This window comes from Micropterus salmoides, unplaced genomic scaffold (assembly GCF_014851395.1).
Source record: "Micropterus salmoides isolate LMB-PRFRI ecotype aquatic unplaced genomic scaffold, ASM1485139v1 Ms_hic_scaffold_3, whole genome shotgun sequence".
Taxonomy (NCBI): Eukaryota; Metazoa; Chordata; class Actinopteri; order Centrarchiformes; family Centrarchidae; genus Micropterus; species Micropterus salmoides.
This window is the reverse complement of record NW_024042261.1, coordinates 38,807,653-38,833,309: the sequence shown is the minus strand read 5'-3', so window position 1 is coordinate 38,833,309 and position 25,657 is coordinate 38,807,653. Positions and strand designations below refer to the sequence as shown.

Here is a 25,657-nt window from a genome sequence, read left to right as displayed (position 1 = left end):
TCTTGGCGGCAAACTGCTGAGTAAAGTGAAGGGAGGCAACATTTTCAGCTCTAGAGCAAGAAAACAAATTCTCCCCTCTGCAGTAGGGGTGTGGCAAAAAAATCGATGCAGAAGTTATGGTTATACATTTTTCCATGAAACTGTATCGATACTCCAGCCCATCATATCGAGAGAAAAAAAAATCGCACTTTGAAGTTTAGCTCAGTGCTAATATATGATGGGAATCTCCATTAATGTGCTAATGAACATTAGCATCTCAACATAAACATTTTGCTTCACATGCTGAACATCCTGAGTGACATACTGGGCAAAAAGTACAAATGTTTCCTGAGCTCTGTGTGAAATAACAAAAGAGCTGCTAACTTCACTGTCTAGACCAGCTACAGCAACCCCAAAGGGTCAAAACTCAACATTCCCAGTGGCCTAAAAACACCGCTACCACTAGGTGGAGAAATGGCAGCACAACACTGTCACTGAGCAGTTATTAATATAATGTGACTCAGGTGTCACACAGCAATTTGAATTTTCATCAAAAAAAATTCAGTGAATTTGCATTTTTATGTGCCTTTTTTATGTTTTTATAATAATTTTCCAGAGTTGCTTTGTATTTCTAACTTACAGACTGAAAAATGTGTGCTGAGAATTGAGCTGTTAAATAAATAAAGAGAACTTTTTCATGAGCATTTTGCATTCATAGACATTAGTACATTAGTATTTAAGTAGCAACTCAACATCCTGCAGCTGTTGGCGCATCGTTGTCCAATCCAGAGTTGTGGTTACGTGACGAGTGCTTGTCAAAAGCTGTCTCTTGATTGAAGTTAAAGCGTTTGAATGTAACGACAGATAAGGTGCTGCAGCGGTCTGTGTGACACCCCCACCCCCCCCACCCCCCCACCCCCCCCCGCCGCCACCTGCGGAGCTCCTCAACTCTGAAAATATTAAAGCATTTTTGTTCTGCCATCACTTCTCGTAAAAATGTCAATATTCTAAATCTACACAGCTGATTTCTCACCTCAAAGCTCCTCAGAAGTGGATTTAGTGATGAAATAACATGTGAAAACTGTAAAATATAAAAGTTTCTGCTGCTGGCCTCTGTCCCTCAGCTCGCTTGGAACCTCGACGGAGTTGATATGAAAAAAAGTACCTGGAAGCAGGTACAGGTGCAACTTTTTAGTTTAGTTTTTTTAATACCCAGGATGTATTTAATAACAGATAACAGTAAAACTTAACTTAAGTCTTTGATTTTGTTGTAACACTGATGAATAACTTTTGGAAAGACGGCCAGTTGCAAAAAAGTTTAACGTTGAGCCCTGCATGTATCGTATCGTATCGTACCCTCCGACCCCGGCAGTACGTCAACCTTGTAGGAAATAAGAAACCTGTATTAAACTAGGATGCTGCTAAATGACAATTCAGTTTCCCAGATATGTACTTAACTTGGACGGGCTGCCCGGGCAGACGCGGACACGGTGGATATTTTACAAGCATGGATACTTCCGTATTGACCGCTCGACTCGTCGAATAGAAAAGATTATGGTCAAGTTAGTTTCACGGCTGTTAGCTTCAGCAGCTCCGTGCCAATGCATCTAGCCTGTGTTCAGCACTGTTCAGCATTTGAATACCTTTATTGACTCTGCTAGTGATTTTTTTTTTTTGGTCTTAAATTTAATTCTTAATGGTCCTAAAAAGTCTTGAATTTGCCGAGGTGCAGAAACCCTGCAGTAACACCTGACCCGTTGCCCCACGCACCCCCCCTCCTGCTGTCTTTGTCTGTGAGCAGAAAGGTTCGGTCATCGCCTCCAACAAAGTGTCCAGCAGAGTGTCGGCCGTCTCCTTCTCTCGGGACAACAGCTACTTTGTCACCGCAGGAAACAGACACGTCAAGTTCTGGTACCTGGACGCCTCCAAAGAACGCCGGGTACCGTCCTGACCTCCAATCAGCCAATCACAGCTCGTTTTGTAGTAGTCTCGAACTGACGGGTTGTTTTATATTCTCCCTGTATCCAGGTGAACAGCACGGTGCCTCTGATTGGTCGGTCGGGCTTGCTAGGCGACCACAAGAACAATGTGTTCAGCGGGGTTGCGTGTGGGCGTGGCCCCATGGCGTCCAGCACCTACTGCATCACCAGCTCAGGCCTGCTGTGTCTGTTCAACAGCAGCCGACAGCTGGAGGCCTGGGTCAACCTCAAGGTCAGGGAGGAACACGGGACATCCCACCTGTTCAGAAAGAAACACCTGCACGTTGATTTTCAAAATAAGAGCTCCTTGTTTTTACAATATGTCGATCTGTAAATAAACAAGTAAAGTAATCTTGTTGTTGACAGACGTCGTCGGCGAGCTCTCTGGCGGTCAGCGCAGACTTTATCTTCTGTGGTTGTGCCGACGGCGTCGTCAGAGTGTTCAGTCCATCCAACCTGCAGTACATCACCACGCTGCAGCGACCACACCGACTGGGCGTCGACCTCACGCAGAGCGTACAGCACGGGTACAAATACCGCAAACACACTGGGAAGGTGAAGCTGAGAAAACACCCGGTAAACACTCTGATTACTAACCGTGCATCTGTTTCCTGCAGCAGCCTGTCACCTGCCAATCCAGGTGCTCAGTACCCCGACACGCTGGCCCTGACCTTTGACCCCGCTGCCAGACTCCTGACCTGTGTGTACAACGACCACAGTGTGTATGTGTGGGACGTGAAAGACGTGAGGAACGTGGGGAAGCTGTACTCTGCGCTGTACCACAGCAGCTGTGTGTGGAGCGTCGAAGTAAGTCCACACCAGGAATACTTCCAGTACTACTTGAAATACTTCCAGCACCGCCAGAAGTTAGACGTTGGCCGGTCTAACTGTAACACGTGAAGACATTGTTGGTAGATACTGGTACGAGCGCAGGTGTATTTTTCTCCTCAGGTGTACCCGGAGCTGTCAGATGCGTCTCAGGCTTGTCTGCCGCCGTCCTCCTTCCTCACCTGTTCGTCAGATAACACCATCAGACTGTGGCACACGGACCCCCCCACCGGGCACAGAAACCTCTACAGCAACGTAAGACCAACAACAGACGGGTAGACACACGTACCGGGGGTCTGTACTTCGAATCAAGTTCAACATACCCAGAATATGTGTCCGTTATCCGGCTTCACTAACGATCGATCAGCGGTCGACTCAGCCACGAGCCCGCTCACACGTTTGCAGCAGATGACCAATCGCAAATAAGGACAAATCGCAGCAGAGCGTCAGAATTTACAAACCAAGCGCAAACTGTAAGATTAGACAGACAGGAAGAAGGTAAGCGCACAATCCAGAACATTTGCGGTGTGTGAATGTGGAAGTTAACCTCCTACCGTTCCTGTAAAATTCAGCTACAATTCCTGTCCTATAGGATATAAAGTAAGTAAATTGAATGCAGTTGTTTAACCATTTTAAGTAAATGTTTTTGGACTTCTCTGAAAGATAACGCTCGACCCAACAGTCAGAATCGCTGTACCTGCTGTAAGAACACACTATAAGTTATACGTTTTTTTTTTTTAATTTCTGCTTGAAATTAAATGTTTGCTAACACATGAATGCAGACAGCTATTCATAGTTTTCAGTCACGAGACATGCGCGGTCACCTGGAGGGCAAAAGAACAGACCATCATCTCCCCCGTAGAGACGCCGGAAAAGCAGTCAAATTTTATTTGGATCACATTTCAACTTAAGAAAAAGAAAGATCTGAACACAAACTGCGAGTGTCGGGCACATCTGATCCATATAACGTTACAGAACCTGCTGCCGCATTTCTACCGTTAAAGGGACTATATGTAAAAAAAACTTGAAACTCACTTAGAAATGAAGCACACGCCTGTTTCCTCCGTTGCTTCCATCAGCCACTATTCTGCTTTTAATGTGGGGTCTCCGGGTGGGATTCAGCCCTGTGCGCTCCAGAGCCTCTCAGACAACAGCGACAACACGGCAGCTCACGACATGCAGTCCACTAACACCATAAAACAACCGGCTCCCAGCAAAACACAGGCTCCACGTAAGGATCCAAAACTACAATAAAGGTTCAGATGATGTCCAGTTAGAACAAAGTGAGCATTAGTAAAGCTGCAGAAACACAGAGAAAGTCACGTTAGCTCATCGTCTAACGCTGAGCAGGTATCGCTTTCCACATTACTTCACCAACTAACACCACCAGTGTTACTATCCTGTGTACCACTGTTGATTTAGCCTGAAAGGATGTAACGGTGAAAAGCAAATGTGGAGCGATTTGTTTAGTAACGTTAGCCTATAGCGATGCAGCCAGCTAACGCTACAGCAGCTCGACCTGCCGCTGTTTGCTTCATAACGTTCAGTTTGTTTATTGTGGTTTTACAAATACTCAGGTACACAGCTGCTCCACCTCTCCGTCGCTGTAACTAACGTGACCCACATAATATACAACAGAGAGCCATCCACTATCACTAGTTACAGTAAAGTTACTTACTGCGGTCTTATTATAAAGTGTGACACAATCTCGTTCTAATATTCAGTCCAGCTCACTGACCTTTCAGTTATCATGCAGTACATGTAGCTGTGCTGACAGTGCTGAGCCAGATTCACAGATAGTAAAGATGGTTACTGAAAAGAGCAGGTGAGCTAACGATGTAGCACGTCAGCTAAATGCAGTAAATGTACCGTGCTCATGTAACGAGCACGGATTAGTTCAACCTGCAGCTGATAAAACTATTACTGGAACGTTGCAGTGGGAGTTTCCCTGAGTTTCCAGCTCTGTCTGTTCTCCCTGTCTGTCTATAGCCGCTGTCACTCTGCCTTTTTCCGGGAGTATTGAGCCAATATGTGCGCTGAATGAAAGGTACGGCGCCGGTGATGATCTGCCTCTGAGATGATCGAAGTAACAGAGCCTGCACATGTCTGGAGAAAAGCCACAGCCTGCATGCTGGTGTTCCAGCGTTTATTGTGGTATTTTTGTTTTTACCTTGTGAGGAGTCCCTCGCCTCACACAGCTCAGGCTAGTCTCCTCTTCAATTAGGGGCACAACAACCATCCAGCATTTTGGTAACGCAAAAAGTAACAAACTCAAAGTAACAGCGTGTCACTTGCACATTGGTTGGCAGGCAACGGATATTTTCGCTTCACTCATCTGTGGACAGCAGCTGTGCTGTAGTGAAGCTCACGGAGCAGAGCGTCGTTGAGTCTAAAATACTACCAAACTTTAGAGGTCTGGTAGCTGCATCTTGTCCGGGGAATCCCAGTATTTATTGCTGGACAATAAAACGATAACACTAATTATCAAAATCAATTTTTTTTCAATAACAAATGTTCTATAAATGTTTGGCTTTATTCACTTGAATCATACAGAGTTAGGGCTTCATTTTTTTTATTAAGATGTTTTTTTTTATTGAGGAAAAAGGACTGAAAAAAGCGTTTACTTAATTTTCCTCGTGCATATGTGGAACTTTTTATCGTGATAACATATCTGGCCGTATCATCCACGTATGTCGACGAATCGCGGCTGGTGTTGGAGTTCAGGTCTGTTGTCATAAACCACGTCCTGTTTTTTTTTTTTCAGGACCTGCTGAGGATTTTGTATGTGGGGGAGAACACTGAGCACCTGCAGGCAGAGGGGGAGAGGGGGGAGGCCGCAGGGGCTGATGGGAAGGCTGGGATCAGAGTGCTGGGTATCAGTCCTGATGGACAACACCTGGCAGCAGGAGACCGCTGTGGAAACCTGCGGTAAGAGACGTGGACATGCACGTTTGGACTTTCTGAACCTTGCGCTGTGTTCACGTACAACTCGAGTTTAATCGCTTTCCTCGTTTCTGTTTCTGTGTGTGCAGAATCTTTGGTTTAGAGTTTCTGGATGAGCTGGTGAAGATTGAGGCTCATGACTCGGAGGTGTTGTGTCTGGAGTTCTCCCCCATATCCACAGGTAAGACCTGGGGTCACGGGTCAAAGCCACGACGGCAGTCTTGTAAATCAGACGCCGTGAACGAGCTCAGATGAGCATTAAGTAGATTTGGAGTGGCCTGACTGTACTGCTGCAGCCGATACCACATGTTAACAAATGATTGGTTAACCAAAACAGAAGCAACATTACTTATTCAATCATTCAAAGTAAAATGTGACATTTAGGAACGTCCTCGTGCTCTTTATCCTCCTCACAGTCACAGCATTTGTTTGTCGCTGCAGATGTGACACCTGAATAATGACTTTGTTTTTGTTGTTGTTTCAGGTGTGAAGCTGTTGGCGTCGGCCAGCAGGGATCGACTAATCCACATCTTCAACCTGGAGCAGAACTACAGTCTGGAACAGACTCTGAACGACCACTCTGCCTCCATCACTGCCGTCAAGTTCACAGGTAAAGTCAGATTCATGGTTGACAGGATTCCCTCTGGAGACGCCTGCAGTGCTGGTTTGGTTTCTTAGTTCAGAATAGAGTCACGGCTGTTTCCCTCAACAGCTCCATGTCAAAGCCAGGATTTCTCCCGGTTCTGTTGGAGAGCTAATTCAGGCAGATGTTTCACAGTTTAATCAACTGGAAATCTCCAAAGGTGACGATGCAGTTTGCAGCACTTAAGAGCTGAATGTCTGTGCAGCGCTCCTGTTACTGTAGCAGGAGTTTGTTTTCAGTGACACCCCTAATTACAAGTAAAAGTCCTGCGTTTAAAATCTTCAGAAAAGGTTCAAGTATTCGCTGTGACCCAGCCTTTGGCTTCAGAACAGGAACTCTGCGGGAATGTCGGCCCAAACTCCCCTCCTGTGGATTTCTGCAGCCTCAGTTGCTTCTCTCTCTTTATGTAAGCGAGACCGACTGGATGTTGTTGTGATCAGGGTTTCCAGGACTTTGTGTCCTTCTCTACGCTTTAGGTCGTTCTTCTTCTCTATTTTTGAGGGGGAGGGAGAATTTGAGTCAGACTCGCAGCTGTTTCTGTATCTCTAAACAAAGTTTTTACATTTTCCAGAAGAGAAAGTAAACGTTTATATTTTGAATACGTGGTCAGTTTATCCAGATGACGCCTGTTTGGAAATTTGCTCCGACGTTGGGAGATGTGAGGATCCTAAGATGAGCTTTCAATCAGCGCCCTGTGGAGAAAAGTCTTATTTCAGCAGCTGTTTGGCTCTGATATCTCTGTAGAGTTTAAAGATAGAATAACTTTGGTGCAGTGTAAATCTAATATTCGTTGCTGCCACATTAGTTTAACTGCATCTATCCAGCGTTGGGCTCCTTATATGTACGTACTGGAAAACTTTAATTAATAGCAGAGTCCCAAACAGCCTCCTGCCCCGTTTCCTGGCCTGCTGTGGGAACACATTTTGACAAATAAACGCAGGTCCCCGTTAAAAGCCTGGTCAGGTTTTTATAGAAGTTCTCTGGATGTATAAAACCTCTTAAACCCCGCCGGGCCGCCGCTTTAGCTGCATCTAAACTGCTTCAAAACTGCTTAGATCGTTAATAAAAATATTAATGTTTAAAGGTATGATCAATATGTCCGTTCAAAAGGAATTAAAGGTCTGTCCCAAATATAGGCAGTTTCAATTCAGTGATTTTAGAAAATAAAAGCCAGGGCTATTATTAAAAGTTTTACGGTGTATATAAATGAAAACTAACGGTGTGTTGTATAAAAGTTTTATTTATATAGTCAAATTTATTTAAAGTGTAAAATCACCAGCTGTGTGTTCCCAGTGCACTTTAGATACACACATTAAAAAACAACATAAAATAAAATACACTATTATAAAACTAATAATAAATACAATAAAATAGACAATTAAAATGTATAAAAATTCATAAAATACCCAAACTATAAGCCTTCTCATAAAATAAAGAAAAACCAAACCTAACTAAAAGTTTTATTTATTAAACTTTATTAATCCCGTGAGGGGAAATTCAATGTTTTCACTCTGTTGTTGTTAGTATTTACGCACACACATGCACAAACAGGACCCATAGCAACACACGGAAAGATGTCAGAGTTAGGGGGGCTGCCACTCGGTGCGGCGCCCCAAGCAGTTGGGGGTTCAGGGGCTTCCTCAAGGCCTCCTGCGTCAGTACCCAGGAGGTGAACTGACTCCCCTCCAGCCACCAGTCTACGCTCCGCAACTCTGGTCCGAGCTGAATTTGAAGCCTAATCCTTACGGACTGAGCTACTGCCGCCCCAACAGATGTATGATTTGACTGCCAGCTGTTAGTGGACCTTGAGTTGGACTTAAGTGTAATTTATACTTCTGCGTCGAATCGACGGCGAAGGCACGGGGCTACGCAGAGGCTACTAGGGCTGAAACGACACACATTCTTTGCATCGATGTTTCGTTTAAACTATACAGCACAGTGTTTCGCACGGACATTTATTACTGTCGCACACGGCGCTTACGCTGTGAACACGACGTGTTGATTATTCAAGCTAAAGAAAACAACAACTCCGTGATGTTACCGTCCGTCCACCGTAAAACCAAACTTATGTCGCCACGGCAACAGCACGACAGTAGCCTACGCCGTAGCTCCGCACATAGACCCTACCCAGGAGTATAAATCAAGCCCACCACAGAGGACATGTTGGTCGGGTTCAGGCGTTCTTTCTACCACCAGACTGCAATCTTTAATACACCGCTTTCTGCTTACAAGTGTGTTTAGGCTACTTTCACTTGTATGCAGTTCTTGTTAATGAGGGTATTATCCTAATCCCCGCAGTCATGGCCGCCGTTTCACCAGTGCGCTGAAATGTTGTACCGACAAACGGTGTTACCTGTGTTCCAGGTGAGAGTCCTGAGGTCCGAATGGTGAGCTGCGGGGCCGACAAAAGCATCTACTTCCAGACAGCAGAACGGGTCAGTCTGAAAATTAGATTTATTCAGGTAACCCACTGATAAAATAAACCGTCCCAGTGTCCTTAAATCCCGATCCCGTTTCTTGTGGTCCAGATGCCGATGGGTTTGTCGTTCTCCAGGAGTCACCACGTGGTGGAGAAGACCACGCTGTACGACATGGACCTGGATTCATCGAGGACGCACGTCGCCATCGCCTGTCAGGACCGAAACATCAGGTCAGAAAGAAAAAGATAAAAGATGGCCTTATAACTCGTAATGATCAGCTGATCAATGACTCTAACGCGAGTGTTGGTTATTTTCTTTTATTTTTTTTAGGGTGTACAACGTGGAAACTGGTAAGCTGAAAAAGTGTTTGAAAGGCTCGTCCAGTGATGAAGGAGCTCTGCTGAAGGTAAGGACGGGAGAATTGATTATTGTTACGTCAGAGTAAACTTTCTATCCACCGCTCTTCTTCTTGTGAACAGCTGTTGTAGCTCGGCTCAGTGGGTTTGTTATATCACATTATTGATGGGTAGTTTGGTACTTGGTAGCTACATATTGACTGAAGTACTTATTCTGCGATGTGATTGGCTGGCTGATATTTGGTGTTGTCTGCAGGTTCAGATGGATCCATCGGGGTCGTTCTTCGCCACCAGCTGCTCTGATAAAAACATCACCGTCTTTGACTACGAGTCAGGAGAGTGTGTCGCCACCCTGTTTGGACACTCTGGTGAGTAAATCCCTTCATGTTTGTTAGTTTTTAGTTTGTAGTCGAAAGATTCTCCTCTTGACTTTGTGTTGAAAATGACCTGAGTGAAGAAAGTGTTGCTTGGTGGTTTGTTTTTTTACCCAGGATCTGTCTTTGATTAAGAGGTTCAAACTGAGAGGTTTATAATTCTGGACCTTTTTAGACGTAGTTAAGATGTTCAGATGTTCAGTTTACCTGTTTGTTTTCTCAGAGATCGTCACCTGTATGAGGTTCAGTCAGGACTGCAGACATCTCATCACTGTATCAGGAGACAGGTAAACTTTAGTGATGGCGGGAGACGGCGAGACTCGAGTGGTGTCGCGGGAGACGGGTGGGGGAGACGGGCGAGACCCGAGTGGTGTCGCGGGAGACGGGTGGGGGAGACGGGCGAGACCCGAGTGGTGTCGCGGGAGACGGGTAGACTCGAGTGGTGTCGCGGGAGACGGGTAGACTCGAGTGGTGTCGCGGGAGACGGGTGGGGGAGACGGGCGAGACCCGAGTGGTGTCGCGGGAGACGGGCGGGAGACGGGCGAGACCCGAGTGGTGTCGCGGGAGACGGGTAGACTCGAGTGGTGTCGCGGGAGACGGGTGGGGGAGACGGCGAGACCCGAGTGGTGTCGGGGGAGACGGCGAGACCCAAGTGGTGTCGCGGGAGACAAGTGAGACCCGGGTGGGGACGACGGGCAAGACTCGACTGGTGTCGGGTGGGGAGACGGGCGAGACCCGAGTGGTGTCGTGAGAGACGGGTGGGGACGACGGGTAGACCCGACTGGTGTCGCGGGAGACGGCGAGACCCGACTGGTGTCGCGGGAGACGGGTGGGGGAGACGGGCGAGACCCGAGTGGTGTCGCGAGAGACGGGTGGGGACGACGCGAGACTCGACTGGTGTTGCGGGAGACGGGTAGACCCGAGTGGTGTCGCGGGAGACGGCGAGACCCGACTGGTGTCGCGGGAGACGGGTAGACTCGACTGGTGTCGGGTGGGGGAGACGGGCGAGACCCGAGTGGTGTCGCGAGAGACGGGTGGGGACGACGGGTAGACCCGACTGGTGTTGCGGGAGACGGGTAGACCCGAGTGGTGTCGCGGGAGACGGCGAGACCCGACTGGTGTCGCGGGAGACGGGTAGACTCGACTGGTGTCGGGTGGGGAGACGGGCGAGACCCGAGTGGTGTCGCGGGAGACGGGTAGACTCGACTGGTGTCGGGTGGGGAGACGGGCGAGACCCGAGTGGTGTCGCGGGAGACGGGTGGGGACGATGGGTAGACCCGAGTGGTGTCGCGGGAGACGGGTGGGGACGATGGGTAGACCCGAGTGGTGTCGCGGGAGACGGGCGAGACTCGACTGGTGTCGGGTGGGGAGACGGGCGAGACCCGAGTGGTGTCGCGGGAGACGGGTGGGGACGATGGGTAGACCCGAGTGGTGTCGCGGGAGACGGGCGAGACTCGACTGGTGTCGGGTGGGGAGACGGGCGAGACCCGAGTGGTGTCGCGAGAGACGGGTAGACTCGACTGGTGTCGCGGGAGACGGGTGGGGGAGACGGCGAGACCCGAGTGTTGTCGCGGGAGACGCGAGACTCGACTGGTGTCGCGGGAGACGGGTGGGGGAGACGGGCGAGACCCGAGTGGTGTCGCGGGAGACGCGAGACTCGACTGGTGTCGCGGGAGACGGGTGGGGGAGACGGCGAGACCCGAGTGTTGTCGCGGGAGACGGCGAGACCCGAGTGTTGTCGCGGGAGACGGCGAGACCCGAGTGTTGTCGCGGGAGACGGGCGAGACCAGAGTGTTTTCGCGGGAGACGGGTTTAAAATTAATTTCATCATTTGATGTTTTTAATTTTGTGTGTGTAGTTGTGTGTTTGTGTGGAGGCTGGACTCTCAGATGACCAGCACCATGAGGAAGAGGCGTGGCCTCAAACGGCCCACCGCACCTGAAACCTGCAGCCGCAAACAGCAAAACATCCGGTGAGTTACATGTTGAAGAGCTGCGGGAGGAAGGTGTTCTGATAGGACGAGAGCTTTTTACTGAAAGCATGCGTGCTGGATCAGTTGTTCTGCTGAGGTTTGTTTCTGTGGTCAAACTGAAACCGTCATGTTGTTGTTTCAGGAGGGAGACCTTCATCACCGTACCCTCCTCTCAGCTGCCTCAGATGGACGAAGAGGAGGCGGACCTCAGGACCCCAGACAGACCGGACTCCGCTCATGGTGAGGAGGACGCTATCGCCCAGTTTTAATCTGCTCGCCTCGCACACCAGAGAACGCGGTCTGTCTTTGTTTCTTGTTTTAAATGAGCTACTCTGTATTTTGAAATCTACCTGGTTTACGCCGGTCTTAGTAAATCAGGGGGTGAGTCTGTCCTAGGAATCTAAATTTCAGACAGGTAGGAGTCGGACTACTATGCCTGCCAAGCAGGAAGCCGATCAATATCCTCTCAAATCTCCTGGGCTGCTCGCCTTTTTACGCCACGAGTCTTTAAGATATAGTATAATGATTTTTATTGTCCGATGAGGTAGGTTGAATACAGGCCATTGGGAGGAAAAGTAAGGAACGAGCGAAATCGGTGAGAAATAGTTGTCAACGGGCTCAATTGTGCCAAAATAGTAAATAACAATAAACAGATTTATTATTTTTTTTAAAGATGTAAATTTGCAGGTAAGTGGATGTTTTGGTGTCACAGTGTTATTGACTCTATGTGACTGACTGAACTGTTTATCAGAGTGACGCCTGTGTGTTTTTAGGGCCGGACTTGAATATATAATCGTTGGGAACCCATTCGGTTTTCAAAAGTTAATAAACGCAGGGTTTTTCCTGGCTCTTTGGGGGGTGACTTCGCCCGACAGTAAACATGATCGGTACGCGTTCAGTAAAGGCAATGAGTCAACTTATGTTTCCATTTTCTTGTTATTTCTGACCTTTTGATAAACAAAATATATCCACAATCTGAAGGAGTAAAGGTATAAATGAGTGTATTAATAAATATTATAACATTAAATAGAAAGTATAATGTTAGTATAATTATATATTTACATATTACACGTTTAGAGCTGTTTCACTAATAAACCCATTTTCTGACATTAGCCTACACCACTGTGGTTAAGGTTGGATTCGTGCTAATGTTTGTTTATTCGTTATAATTTCAGAATATATTACAGGCTACCATTATTAGCCTATAATATAATAACAGGAGTTTAATCTTTGTGGGAAAAATGTTCTACTTATAGTCTCTGATTTTTTTTATTTCTAAACATTTCTAAAGTTTGCTGTAGTGCCTCAAACCTTTAATGTCCCTGATTGGTCACAAAAAGTGACTGTCGAGCAGCTAACGCACACGGCTGCATGAAAGGCCGGCGACTGCTGGAAAACAAGACGTCGTATTTACGTTTATGTTCTGCTCGGTAGGTTGTGGATCCAAAAAACTTGCTGGTTTCCAGTAGGGATGCAACGATTACAGATTTTGTTGGTACGATTATTGTCAGAGAAATAATCACGGTGTCACGATTATTATGCATTAATTAATTTCACAACACTAGTAATGACTTAAGTAAATTTTTTTTATATTTAATTACATGAACAATTATATTTCTATAATATTAAAAAAACAAAGTTACACGAGCGGTGCACCAGCTTAAAGTGTCGCCGTCGCCAAGCAAAAGTACTTCTTAAACGACCCATCGATGAATCATTAAAATAATCTATAGAAGCTTTGAAAAGTCATCGTTAGCTGCAGCCCAAGAAGCTTCACAGTTTGGTCCCCTTGGTTTAGCCAGTGCGCAGTAGAGTCTGGTCAGCACAACACTGTGCACCGGTGCGCCGCTCGTGTTTTCGTTTTGTGCAACGGAAACACTCGGTGTAGCGGATCCTTTACGATTAATTAACCGTGTTTCCTTTGCATACTCAGTGGATAATGGATCGAAATAGAAAGTTTGATCCCTGTATTAGAGAGCTTGAAACAAGAAGAGACAACAGGTCTCCGGCCAAAATCTGCTGTTTCAATCTATAATGATTGATCGATGCCTCCAGTGTTGCTCTGAGCTTTCTTTTTTCCCTGTGGACTACAGAGGTACAGCGGATCTTTAATGTTCCTCCACCTGAATACAGTTTCAGTCTTGTTGTTGTTGTTGTTTCAGACGCTCCGCTGCTTCAGACCAACGGAAAACTGCCCATGTGGTTCAGAAAACTGGTCAGTTTATGTCTGCTGTTGAATTCACTTCATTACTGATCACTTTACAGATGGATTTTCCTCCAGTGTGTTTCTGTTTGTGTGTTCAGCAGGGTCAGGGCGGAGCCTCCTCTGGCGTCCAATCAGACGCCGAGCCTCGTCAGGTACGAAGTCGGTGGGCGGAGCAGCCGAACCCTCTGAGCATCTCCTCCATCATCTCCCCGAGTCCCACCAACACTCAGGAGGAGGAGGCTGACCTCGGGACTCCAGCCAGACTGGACTCTGCTCACGGTGAGGAGGCGGACTGGGGTCGGGTCAGATCACCTCAGGGAGGAAGGCGAGACAGTTTTGTTCATCCAGCTCAAAAAAACACACAGAACGCAGGAACCAACACCCTCTATCCACGGGCGGAAAGTTCATCTAACAGTCGGGGGGGACAATAAATGTAAAAATTCTCGAGCAGTTTTTGATGGAAACAAATAATGCAGCCATAAATGAACTTGTGTGTATATATGTACAGGATATGTGTACATAGAGGCGAGCCTTACTACTAACCCAGCCGCAGCCTGTTCACCCTGCTGCCTTCTGGGAAGAGATACAGTAGTTTCAGCTGCAGAGCAGCTATCAGACGTTCAAACTCTAAATCATCCTCAGCACTGATCCATTGAATATAGTTTATTTCTGTTTACCATTTTTATAAACGATTATCGATGCATCGACATCCATCGTTTTTTTTTCTACACAGGATCTCTGGATAATTACTAAGCATTTCATTTGCACATCCAAAAGAAACATCTCCTAATTAGCTTAAAAGGACTAGTTCGCGTGCTAATTTACTTCAGTAAGATTAAGATATACTTTATTTAATCCCACGAGGGGAAACTCAATGTTTTCACTCTGTTATTATGTTTACACACAGGTCGGAAAGACACACACATGCACAAACATAGCAACACACGGAGAGCTGTCAGAGTGCCACTCGGTGTAATACTCAGTATTACTTCGTTACTAATTTAGCCAACGTTACATAACAGCTATAAAACGTGCTGTGCAGGGGAGATGTCAGCTCGCGCAACATTACGTTATCAATTAACACTTAAAAAATCAACTTAATTACAAAGAAATTGTTTGTGTTTTTTTTGACATTTGTTAATCGAGTCAGAATCTTACACGTCCGCATCGCGAAGCATCTAAGAACCGTTACTGTTACAAACTCAATTTCACTTTACAAGCTGTTTGTATTGTGGGAAATAAATCACCCTTGTATTAGTGCAGCATGGAGACCGCGATGTTACCAGGTCGCCTTAAAGGAGACCTGTTATGCTTTTCCACATTTTATGACTTATCTACAATGTTATAATGTTGGATGTTCATGTTAAACGTGGCCAAAGCTTCTAAAAATGAGGTTAAAGTATTTAAAAGAAATCCCTGTGAGCATAAACCTCAGATTTCCTCCTGTTCTGAACATTTTCAACTGCTTTTTCTACCAACGGCTCCGTAATACCCAGACGGAGCCGCTGTTCCATATATGGTCATGTGCTCCCATAGCAACAGCACAGCAACGCTCAGTCTGCCTGTTCCGCCCAGCAACAACAACAGCCTGGTAACATGCTTCAGGTCTTGGCCAATCAGAAGACAGTGGGCTTTGAGAGGGGGGGCCTTAAAGAGACAGGAGCATCTACAGCTTGTTTCAGACAGAGGCTGAAATGAAGGCCTACATGAAGAACCAGTATAAGACAGAGAATTATTTTTTTGAACTACAGGAGTCACAGAACTACAATATAGGACTGGAAAAGCAGTATAATAGGTCTGCTTTAATATGGGGACTTACCCACCCTCTGATTTCCACCTGTGCCTCTACCCTCAACTCAGATACAGAAACTAACTCCACAAAAAACTGTGTTTGAATCTTGTTGTTTCAGATGCTCCGCTGCTTCAGACCAACGGAAAACTGCCCATGTGGTTCAGAAAACTGGTCAGTTCATGTCTGCTGTTGAATTCACTTCATTACTGATCACTTCACAGATGAATTTTCCTCCAGCGTGTTGGTGTGTTCAGCAGGGTCAGGGCGGAGCCTCCTCTGGCGTCCAATCAGACACCGAGCCTCGTCAGGTACGAAGTCGGTGGGCGGAGCAGCCGAACCCTCTGAGCATCTGCGCCATCAGCTCCCCGAGTCCCACCAAGAGCCAGGAGGAGGAGGAGGAGGAAGAGGACGAAGACTTCCACCCTCAGAGTCTGGAGAGTCTGCTGGGAGGGGAGGAGGAGGAGGACGACGAGGATGAAGATGGAGAGGAGGAGGAGAAGAAGGAGGTGAGCTCAGTGACATGACACAAACTGAAAGTTAAACTGAGGCTCCATCCACACTGCGTCGTTTCCTGCCGTCCAGACTAAAACGGTGAATCCAAATACCTCAAACGTTGAAGTTTGAAAACGCTGTTGACCCCGTTTTGGTTTTAAACTCCGGGGTAGCGTGTTAGTGCTGGCAGGTGAAAACAAAGACGTAGACGCTCACGTTTGGCTTCCTGATCGGCTCTTATCTACAGAAACACGATGCTGCTGACAGAGTTTTAGTTTTGGTCTTTTTTATTAGAATATTTGTACTGGTGTAAATAACACTTGCACACTGTGCATGTCGCCTTATTTACTTTGCGGCGACTCCCGGTCTGTTTCCCGCCGTCACAGTTAAATCTCTGTTTTAAAATGAAAACATAGAAGTGTGGGTGTGGTCTTGATGAACAGAAAAGTGTTTCAGAGGTCTCAGCTATTTAATTTAAAGGTTCAGTGTGTGAGATCTTGTGGCATCTAGTGGTGAGGATTGTGAATTGCAACCATCTGTCCAGTCTCCCACTGCCCCCTCACCTTTCAAAGAGCGTAGGACAGCTACGGTGGCTGACAACAGCACAAAAGGTGTCTCTTCTGAGACCGCAGAGAGTGGCCAGTCAAGAAATGAGGGTTCTTTAGGTAGATGTATTTAAAAAATGGTGTTTACTGAACCTCTTGGTAACGGATCGACATCGGGCAGGTAATTGGTTTTCGCTGTTCTAGCTGTTTTCTGTCCAAAAACAGCGGTTGTTTGCGTCAACAAAGATCGTCTGGCGCAGGAGCTACACGGACGTGCAGGATATCAATCTATTTGGCCGAGGATGTTCTGTTCTCAAGCTGCGGCCTGAATATTGACTGTTTTTATCAATATTTCAATGTTTTGGAAGCTTTATGTTATCTGCAACGTGGTTGTGTGGAGAGAAATAATGTTTTGAAGAAAACTCCCAATAAAAGTGAACATATAAACAGTAAATATGGCCAAAACATTCGCCTGCTATAGTTTTGAAAGATTGTGCAATAACTGTTGTATATCAGTTTCTTTTCATCAGATTTAATGTTGTTCCAGGTGTAGTAAAAGATATTCAGGTGCATTATAATCTACCTTATGATGGTTTATTGTAATCATTATTAACTTCTTATCTCCATTAAATCTACAAGGTACTAATCTGTGGCGCTGCCTCTAGTTGAGTAGCTGTGAGAGTTCCTAATAAGCTTAAAATAATCTTTAAAACACCTTGGCTCATTCATGGCGTGAGTCCTTTTTTATTGAGGTTTAAAATCAACCTGACTAATTTATTCTGTGCCGTTTGAAGTTGAACTTTTATCCTCTTGGTGGTGCTGCTGTTCCATGCAGTACAGGCATAATTGAAGTGTGGCTAAATTAAAGCATTTGCTAACATTTTTAAAGTTTCTTTATTAACACTTTTTCACCCATACTTTCTCCACTCAAAGAACAATGTAAATCACAGCCTAAATATTTAACACAAGTTTTAACTTCAATCTGGGCACCGCCCACAGAAATTCTGAGCTCTGGCGTCAACCTTATTTTTGAACCCAATAAAATGGTTCTCAATAACTAACACTTTGACATTTCTATCAATAGAGCCTCAGAAATATTACACACCGAACCTTTAAAGGTTAATTACAAGAATTTGTAAGCTTGTCTTCTGTCTGTATCGTAAATTAACTTAATGTGCTTTAGACGCTACGTGTCACAGCGTTCGGACGCTTCAACATGCAGAGTGCAGGAGCCTGTAAACTACAGAGAGTTACGATCATTTACTAACCCTCCACTATTTACCGACCTTCTGCCATCGTTAGCCACATCTCTGTCCAGGAGCAGCTCATTTGAAATGCAACTGCAACGATTAGTCTGTGGACATAAAGTTAATCTGCGACTGTTTCGATTTCGTTTGCAAACAAAAAACATGTCATGGAGCATTTCAACTTGAGACACCATCAAAACTGTGATGTAGCACGATTTTCAAAATAAAACACCTTTTAAAATACACAGAAAAGTTAACAGTTTAACTACGTAGCCACACAAAACACTCTGAAATGCTGCATGTGCAGAGAGTGGAACAAAACCGGCTCACAGAGAGCTGTTATCGTAGTAGAAGCACACAAAATGACAAATGAACAACAGCGTTGGGGCTAAACGGTCCGCTTGTACAGCCGCCACCTGTTGCTACTAAAATGATTTAATTCGTAAAGAACTTGTATTTAATGCAGAGCGTCTGTAGTGTTGATGGGTACTGTTCTCTAGAGCCCGACCGATATAGATATAAATAGTACTTTGAGCAACAGTACAACAAAATATATCAAGGTTTTGATGAATAAGAGTCAAATAAAACTGCAGAAAAATGTTTAAAATATCTTAACTAATGAACATTAAAGTAAACAGTGTACTGTGGGGGCCAGAAAAACAGAAGGTATAAAAATGACCCATATATCAAATCTAATGTCATTGCTATAATGATGATAAACAGGGGCAAATAATTATATATATATATTTTGTCATGCAGTAGTTATAATCTGCCACGATGACTAAAACATATCGTCTATGTGACCCACAGGAAACGCTGTTGTTTAATTAATCTAATGTCTACAAGGAGGAGCTGCTGTACGTTCTGTTTAACAATATGTAGAAGAAATGAACTGGGGAGAATGAATGTTTTCATGGGAGGAGAAGTGCATGTGAACGGATGCATGACTGTCTCCGACTGTGTGTGATGTTCAGGTGCTGCAGGATCCAGGTGAGGACGGGAGCACCTACAACACTAACAACGCGACCACGGACAGGTGAGGGTCGGCACGCGCGAATATATTCTCACACTTCCTGTGAGACGCAGCTGAATCGCATTTGTTTCCGTGCGTTTGCAGGGAGTTCGATGTTGAGGCTGTGGCGGAACCCCGGCGGTCTCTGAGCCAGCTCGAGGTCAAAGGTCAGGGAGCAGAGCCGGTGTGGAGCACTCAGCTGAGTCCGGACTCCGCCTACTGCGAAGACTTGGCGGGAAGTCTGGAGCAGCAGCACGACGCCGGTCAGAGACCAGTTTATATCCACACATATCAGATTCAGATTAGGAAACTTTATTGATCCCGAGAAGCTGTGTTCACGTTTGAGTTGTTCCTACTGTGTGTGTTTCACTATGCAAAGTGCTCGTTATCAGCATGTGTGACGCCATCTCTCCTCCATCAGACACAGACTCTCTCAGTCAGGGCAGCTCTGTGGGCAGTTTGTGTCTCGAGGACGACGAGGACAGAAACTCTCTGAAGAACCACTTCGATACGCTGGCCTCCAGCCTGAACGACGGTACCAACACATGTTCACGCTGCCTCCTCGCTGCTGCCTCCTCGCTGCTGCCTCCTCGCTGCTGCCTCCTCCTCATGTCTCCTCCTCATGTCACCTCGCTGCTGTCTCCTCCTCATGGCTCCTCGCTGCTGCCTCCTCCTCACTGCTGTCTCCTCCTCATGTCTCCTCGCTGCTGTCTCCTCCTCATGGCTCCTCGCTGCTGCCTCCTCCTCGCTGCTGCCTCCTCCTCATGTCTCCTCCTCATGTCTCCTCGCTGCTGTCTCCTCCTCATGTCTCCTCGCTGCTGCCTCCTCCTCATGTCTCCTCCTCATGTCTCCTCGCTGCTGTCTCCTCCTCATGGCTCCTCGCTGCTGCCTCCTCCTCGCTGCTGCCTCCTCCTCATGTCTCCTCCTCATGTCTCCTCGCTGCTGTCTCCTCCTCATGTCTCCTCCTCACTGCTGTCTCCTCCTCACTGCTGTCTCCTCGCTGCTGCCTCCTCGCTCCTCCTGTCTCCTCGCTGCTGCCTCCTCCTCATGTCTCCTCGCTGCCTCCTCCTCGCTGCTGCCTCCTCCTCATGTCTCCTCGCTGCCTCCTCCTCGCTGCTGCCTCCTCCTCATGTCTCCTCGCTGCTGCCTCCTCCTCATGTCTCCTCGCTGCTGCCTCCTCCTCATGTCTCCTCGCTGCTGCCTCCTCCTCATGTCTCCTCGCTGCTGCCTCCTCCTCATGTCTCCTCGCTGCCTCCTCCTCATGCCTCCTCGCTGCTGTCTCCTCCTCATGTCTCCTCGCTGCCTCCTCCTCGCTGCTGCCTCCTCCTCACTGCTGCCTCCTCCTCATGTCTCCTCGCTGCTGCCTCCTCCTCATGCCTCCTCGCTGCTGTCTCCTCCTCATGCCTCCTCGCTGCTGTCTCCTCCTCATGTCTCCTCGCTGCTGTCTCCTCCTCATATCTCCTCCTCATGTCTCCTCGCTGCTGTCTCCTCCTCATGCCTCCTCGCTGCTGTCTCCTCCTCATGCCTCCTCGCTGCTGTCTCCTCCTCATGTCTCCTCGCTGCTTCCTCCTCCTCATGTCTCCTCGCTGCTGCCTCCTTCTCATGTCTCCTCGCTGCTGTCTCCTCCTCACTGCTTCCTCCTCCTCATGTCTCCTCGCTGCTGTCTCCTCCTCACTGCTTCCTCCTCCTCATGTCTCCTCGCTGCTGCCTCCTCCTCATGTCTCCTCGCTGCTTCCTCCTCCTCATGTCTCCTCGCTGCTGTCTCCTCCTCATGCCTCCTCGCTGCTGTCTCCTCCTCATGTCTCCTCGCTGCTGTCTCCTCCTCATGTCTCCTCGCTGCTGCCTCCTCCTCATGTCTCCTCGCTGCTGTCTCCTCCTCATGTCTCCTCGCTGCTGTCTCCTCCTCATGTCTCCTCGCTGCTGTCTCCTCCTCGCTGCTGCCTCCTCGCTGCTGTCTCCTCCTCATGTCTCCTCGCTGCTGCCGCCTCGCTCATGTCTCCTCGCTGCCTCCTCCTCACTGCTGTCTCCTCCTCATGTCTCCTCGCTGCTGCCGCCTCGCTCATGTCTCCTCGCTGCCTCCTCCTCACTGCTGTCTCCTCCTCATGTCTCCTCGCTGCTGCCTCCTCCTCATGTCTCCTCGCTGCTTCCTCCTCGCTGCTGTCTCCTCCTCATGTCTCCTCGCTGCTGTCTCCTCCTCGCTGCTGCCTCCTCGCTGCTGTCTCCTCCTCATGTCTCCTCGCTGCTGCCGCCTCGCTCATGTCTCCTCGCTGCCTCCTCCTCACTGCTGTCTCCTCCTCATGTCTCCTCACTGCTGCCTCCTCCTCATGCCTCCTCGCTGCTGCCTCCTCCTCATGTCTCCTCGCTGCCTCCTCCTCACTGCTGCCTCCTCGCTGCTGCCTCCTCCTCATGTCTCCTCGCTGCTGCCTCCTCCTCATGCCTCCTCGCTGCTGCCTCCTCCTCATGTCTCCTCGCTGCTTCCTCCTCGCTGCTGTCTCCTCCTCATGTCTCCTCGCTGCTGTCTCCTCCTCGCTGCTGCCTCCTCGCTGCTGTCTCCTCCTCATGTCTCCTCGCTGCTGCCGCCTCGCTCATGTCTCCTCGCTGCCTCCTCCTCACTGCTGTCTCCTCCTCATGTCTCCTCACTGCTGTCTCCTCCTCATGTCTCCTCACTGCTGCCTCCTCCTCATGCCTCCTCGCTGCTGCCCTCCCTCCTGCTGCCTCTCCTCATGTCTCCTCGCTGCCTCCTCCTCACTGCTGCCTCCTCGCTGCTGCCTCCTCCTCATGTCTCCTCGCTGCTGCCTCCTCCTCATGCCTCCTCGCTGCTGCCTCCTCCTCATGTCTCCTCGCTGCCTCCTCCTCGCTGCCTCCTCCTCGCTGCTGCCTCCTCCTCATGTCTCCTCACTGCTGCCTCCTCCTCATGCCTCCTCGCTGCTGTCTCCTCCTCATGTCTCCTCGCTGCCTCCTCCTCACTGCTGCCTCCTCCTCATGCCTCCTCGCTGCTGCCTCCTCCTCATGTCTCCTCGCTGCCTCCTCCTCGCTGCTGTCTCCTCCTCACTGCTGCCTCCTCCTCATGCCTCCTCGCTCCTGCCTCCTCGCTCCTGCCTCCTCCCTCATGTCTCCTCCCTCATGTCTCCTCGCTCCTGCCTCCTCGCTCCTGCCTCCTCGCTCCTGCCTCCTCCCTCATGTCTCCTCGCTCCTGCCTCCTCGCTCCTGCCTCCTCGCTCCTGCCTCCTCACTGCTGCCTCCTCCTCATGCCTCCTCGCTCCTGCCTCCTCCCTCATGTCTCCTCCCTCATGTCTCCTCCTCATGTCTCCTCGCTCCTGCCTCCTCGCTCCTGCCTCCTCGCTCCTGCCTCCTCGCTCCTGCCTCCTCCTCATGTCTCCTCGCTGCTGTCTCCTCCCTCATGTCTCCTCCCTCATGTCTCCTCGCTGCTGCCTCCTCGCTCCTGCCTCCTCCTCATGTCTCCTCGCTCCTGTCTCCTCGCTCCTGCTGCCTCCTCCTCATGTCTCCTCGCTCCTGCTGCCTCCTCGCTGCTGTCTCCTCGCTGCTGTCTTCTCGCTCCTGTGTCCTCGCTCCTGTCTCCTCCTCATGTCTCCTCGCTCCTGCCTCCTCCTCATGTCTCCTCGCTCCTGCCTCCTCCTCATGTCTCCTCGCTCCTGTCTCCTCCCTCATGTCTCCTCGCTGCTGTCTCCTCGCTGCTGTCTTCTCGCTCCTGTGTCCTCCCTCCTGTCTCCTCCTCATGTCTCCTCGCTCCTGCCTCCTCCTCATGTCTCCTCGCTCCTGCCTCCTCCTCATGTCTCCTCGCTCCTGTCTCCTCGCTCCTGCTGCCTCCTCCCTCCTGTCTCCTCCCTCCTGTCTCCTCCTCATGTCTCCTCGCTCCTGCCTCCTCGCTGCTGTCTCCTCGCTCCTGCCTCCTCCTCATGCCTCCTCGCTGCTGTCTCCTCGCTCCTGCTGCCTCCTCGCTGCTGTCTCCTCCCTCATGTCTCCTCGCTGCTGTCTCCTCGCTCCTGCCACCTCCCTCATGTCTCCTCCTCATGTCTCCTCGCTGCTGCCTCCTCGCTCCTGCCTCCTCCTCATGTCTCCTCGCTGCTGTCTCCTCCTCATGTCTCCTCCCTCATGTCTCCTCGCTGCTGCCTCCTCGCTGCTGCCTCCTCGCTCCTGCCTCCTCATGTCTCCTCGCTGCTGTCTCCTCGCTCCTGCTGCCTCCTCGCTGCTGTCTCCTCGCTGCTGTCTTCTCGCTCCTGTGTCCTCCCTCATGTCTCCTCCCTCATATCTCCTCGCTCCTGCCTCCTCGCTCCTGCCTCCTCCCTCATGTCTCCTCCTCATGTCTCCTCGCTCCTGCTGCCTCCTCGCTGCTGTCTCCTCGCTGCTGTCTCCTCCTCATGTCTCCTCGCTGCTGTCTCCTCCTCATGTCTCCTCACGTGTTCGCTGAGGTGTTTCTGACCTTTGTCATTTCAGAGAAGTTTGACACAGACCTGAGGAATCTGCAGCCTCCGGAGGAAAAACCCTTCCTGAACTCTCGGCTCAGCATCTCGACCCGCTTCCTGTCTCGATTCCAGGAAAGAATCAGGTCAGTCTACCCACAATCCTCAGGGACTCTCTGGGCCGCAGGGTTGATGAGTTTTCAGTTTAGAGTTTAACTGGTGGTCGTTGTCTTACATTTGGCTCCTGCTGTGTTTTAGGGCGTGGCCGAGCCGAGCTCCGCCTCCTGTCTCGATCCCAACCAGGATTTCAGAGGAGAGCAACGTCGGGAACACATCGGTACAAACACGCCTGAAACACGCTCTGAAACACGGTTGTGCGACATCGACAAAGAATCACATCTACATATTTTACATATTTTCTGGGATTTTGGCGATTTAGCATCCCTCAATAATGTGTTGGTAAAAGTCATGTGTGAGCGTAGCGTGCGCGGTAGGAATGTCACGATAGCAGAAAGCATCACAGTCCTTGACCACAGATACGAGCTGGAGTAAAGAACAACCGTCTGCTCAGAAGCAACAATCTGCCAACTTAATAATGATGCTTTTATTGTGACTGATTATCTGTTGACCGAAACAAAAACCGTGTCCTGATTTACCCGATAACACGCGCATGTGCATTTGACATTTGGTTTCATCAGGGACAATCAGCGACTGAATGTTTGTTTTCAGGTGAGCTCTGAGTCGAGCAACGACGTGACCTCATCTGAGTCGAAAGAGAACAACAACGGTGGAGGTGAGTCACCTGTTTCTGATTTTACAACCACAGAGAAGGCGAAACAGCCGCCGCGATGTCGTCCGTTGGTTTGTGGACTGCCGTTTTGAAGCCTCGAGATGGGCAGTTTGGAGGCTGCCATGTTGATATTTTTCAACCAGACGTGACCATATTTGGTGGCGCTAGCTAGCTTGGTTAGCGTGGTGCATCTGTTATTCCTGCTAGTTGTGATATTAGCTGGGATGCTAATTTTGGCTAGCAACAAACAGGCTTAAAACAAAATGTACGTACCGGAAAAATGAGCAGCCGACTCCCGATAAACTTCTTCAGCGGCGCTGGTTAAATGTACACAGAGCAGCGGATACGAGTCGCCTCTATCCTGATTGACAGGCCGCCATGTAGCCCCGCCCTAAAGCCTCCCCTGCTTCCTGGTCTCTGTTCCTCTAAACGGGACCATAATTTACTAAATGAACATCATGCTGTGTTGAAGAAGACTTGAAACTAGAGACTGAGACCAGAAACTCATCAGGAAAGTGTTTACTGAGGGAATAAATCAGCTGACAAGTAGAAACATTTTCTCACAGACTGCAGCCGCTGGAGTCGCCCCCTGCTGGTCGTTTGAAGCACTTAAACCCCCGGAGGTTCCGGCTTGGTTTACCCTAACAGCGTGATGCCGCCCAGGCCTGGTGAGAAAGCGGTCAGAGCAGCCGGACTGGTTTAACTTCTGCTTCACATCAGTTGTGACTCAGCAGGAAACTCTGAGCACGTTTTTAGATCAGATAACGTTTACAAGTTTACTGCTGAAGTTCCTCTAAACTGGTCACTCTGAACACACAGCTTCTTTGTGGTTTCAGCAGGGTTCAGTTTTTATTTAGTTTGTTTTTAATTTTTTTTGTATTTAGATTGGAGATGTGCGTGAGGCGCCAGTGAATGAAGTTAAGCAGTTTTTCCATCACAGCAGTGAACTCTGATGTCACTGATAGGAGGCATTACTTTGTTTTAAGCATTTCTACTGAACTGGATTGTTTTCTAATATATTATACTAACGTAATATTTTATCCTTCACTTAGAAGCTAAATAATTATTTGATCAGTGTCCCTTCCCCTCTAACTGAAATTGGAACTAGACTGTCTCCGTACTCTGCATCATGACAATAAAAATGAATCTTAAAACAACACTGTATGGACACACTGTGCCGTCAAAGACTGCGACCGGTACGTATTTCCGCCCACGTAGTTGTTGTACGTGGATTGACATCGCATGTGCATCGACACTTGAACACCTACGTAGTGGGCGGTGTCAGGTAGAAAAATATGTAAAAAGTGTGTATGTGTGATCACAGTGAGATGCAGCCGGTCAATCCGTCGTCATAAATCTTCATGCACGACTTCCCATCAGTCCCCTCGCCGCCCACTACGCAGACGTCACACCATGGTGGTCGTCCAGTGCAGAGAAGCGCTGCGAGGTGTGTGAGTCTGTGTGTGTGTGTGTGTGGACACCTGGGTGTTTTCTGTCTGGTGTCAAACTCACAAGGTCGAAGGTGCACCTGTCTTCTGTCACTTCACCCCGACGGTGTGGGATTCTGCTTCATATCGGATCTGGTCCTAAATCTGTGAGGCTGATCAATAAGATCCCTCCCCTGAAACGTTATCCCGTCTGAACAGAACTCGAACTTC

General features: G+C 48.6%; 1 protein-coding gene across 6 annotated transcripts in view; it reads left to right on the top strand.

Annotated features, from left to right (window-relative positions):
• The window catches only part of wdr62 (WD repeat domain 62), a 32,350-nt gene that overhangs the window by 3,309 nt on the left and 3,384 nt on the right, over positions 1-25,657 (top strand). For 2 of the 6 annotated variants that reach the window (XM_038693229.1, XM_038693234.1), the window contains exons 6-31: positions 1,781-1,918; positions 2,008-2,190; positions 2,325-2,485; positions 2,576-2,765; positions 2,910-3,041; positions 5,551-5,714; positions 5,819-5,910; positions 6,214-6,339; positions 8,737-8,807; positions 8,901-9,022; positions 9,123-9,198; positions 9,405-9,516; positions 9,746-9,809; positions 11,381-11,494; positions 11,637-11,734; positions 13,657-13,709; positions 13,799-13,979; positions 15,611-15,663; positions 15,747-15,998; positions 18,751-18,812; positions 18,894-19,051; positions 19,210-19,323; positions 23,244-23,355; positions 23,468-23,546; positions 23,939-24,002; positions 25,324-25,446. In XM_038693229.1, the coding sequence (XP_038549157.1) occupies positions 1,781-1,918; positions 2,008-2,190; positions 2,325-2,485; positions 2,576-2,765; positions 2,910-3,041; positions 5,551-5,714; positions 5,819-5,910; positions 6,214-6,339; positions 8,737-8,807; positions 8,901-9,022; positions 9,123-9,198; positions 9,405-9,516; positions 9,746-9,809; positions 11,381-11,494; positions 11,637-11,734; positions 13,657-13,709; positions 13,799-13,979; positions 15,611-15,663; positions 15,747-15,998; positions 18,751-18,812; positions 18,894-19,051; positions 19,210-19,323; positions 23,244-23,355; positions 23,468-23,546; positions 23,939-24,002; positions 25,324-25,446 (3,094 nt within the window). The remainder of the gene's footprint in view (positions 1-1,780; positions 1,919-2,007; positions 2,191-2,324; positions 2,486-2,575; positions 2,766-2,909; positions 3,042-5,550; positions 5,715-5,818; positions 5,911-6,213; positions 6,340-8,736; positions 8,808-8,900; positions 9,023-9,122; positions 9,199-9,404; positions 9,517-9,745; positions 9,810-11,380; positions 11,495-11,636; positions 11,735-13,656; positions 13,710-13,798; positions 13,980-15,610; positions 15,664-15,746; positions 15,999-18,750; positions 18,813-18,893; positions 19,052-19,209; positions 19,324-23,243; positions 23,356-23,467; positions 23,547-23,938; positions 24,003-25,323; positions 25,447-25,657) is intronic. The other 4 variants (XM_038693230.1, XM_038693232.1, XM_038693231.1 and 1 more) reach the window with 4 other exon arrangements.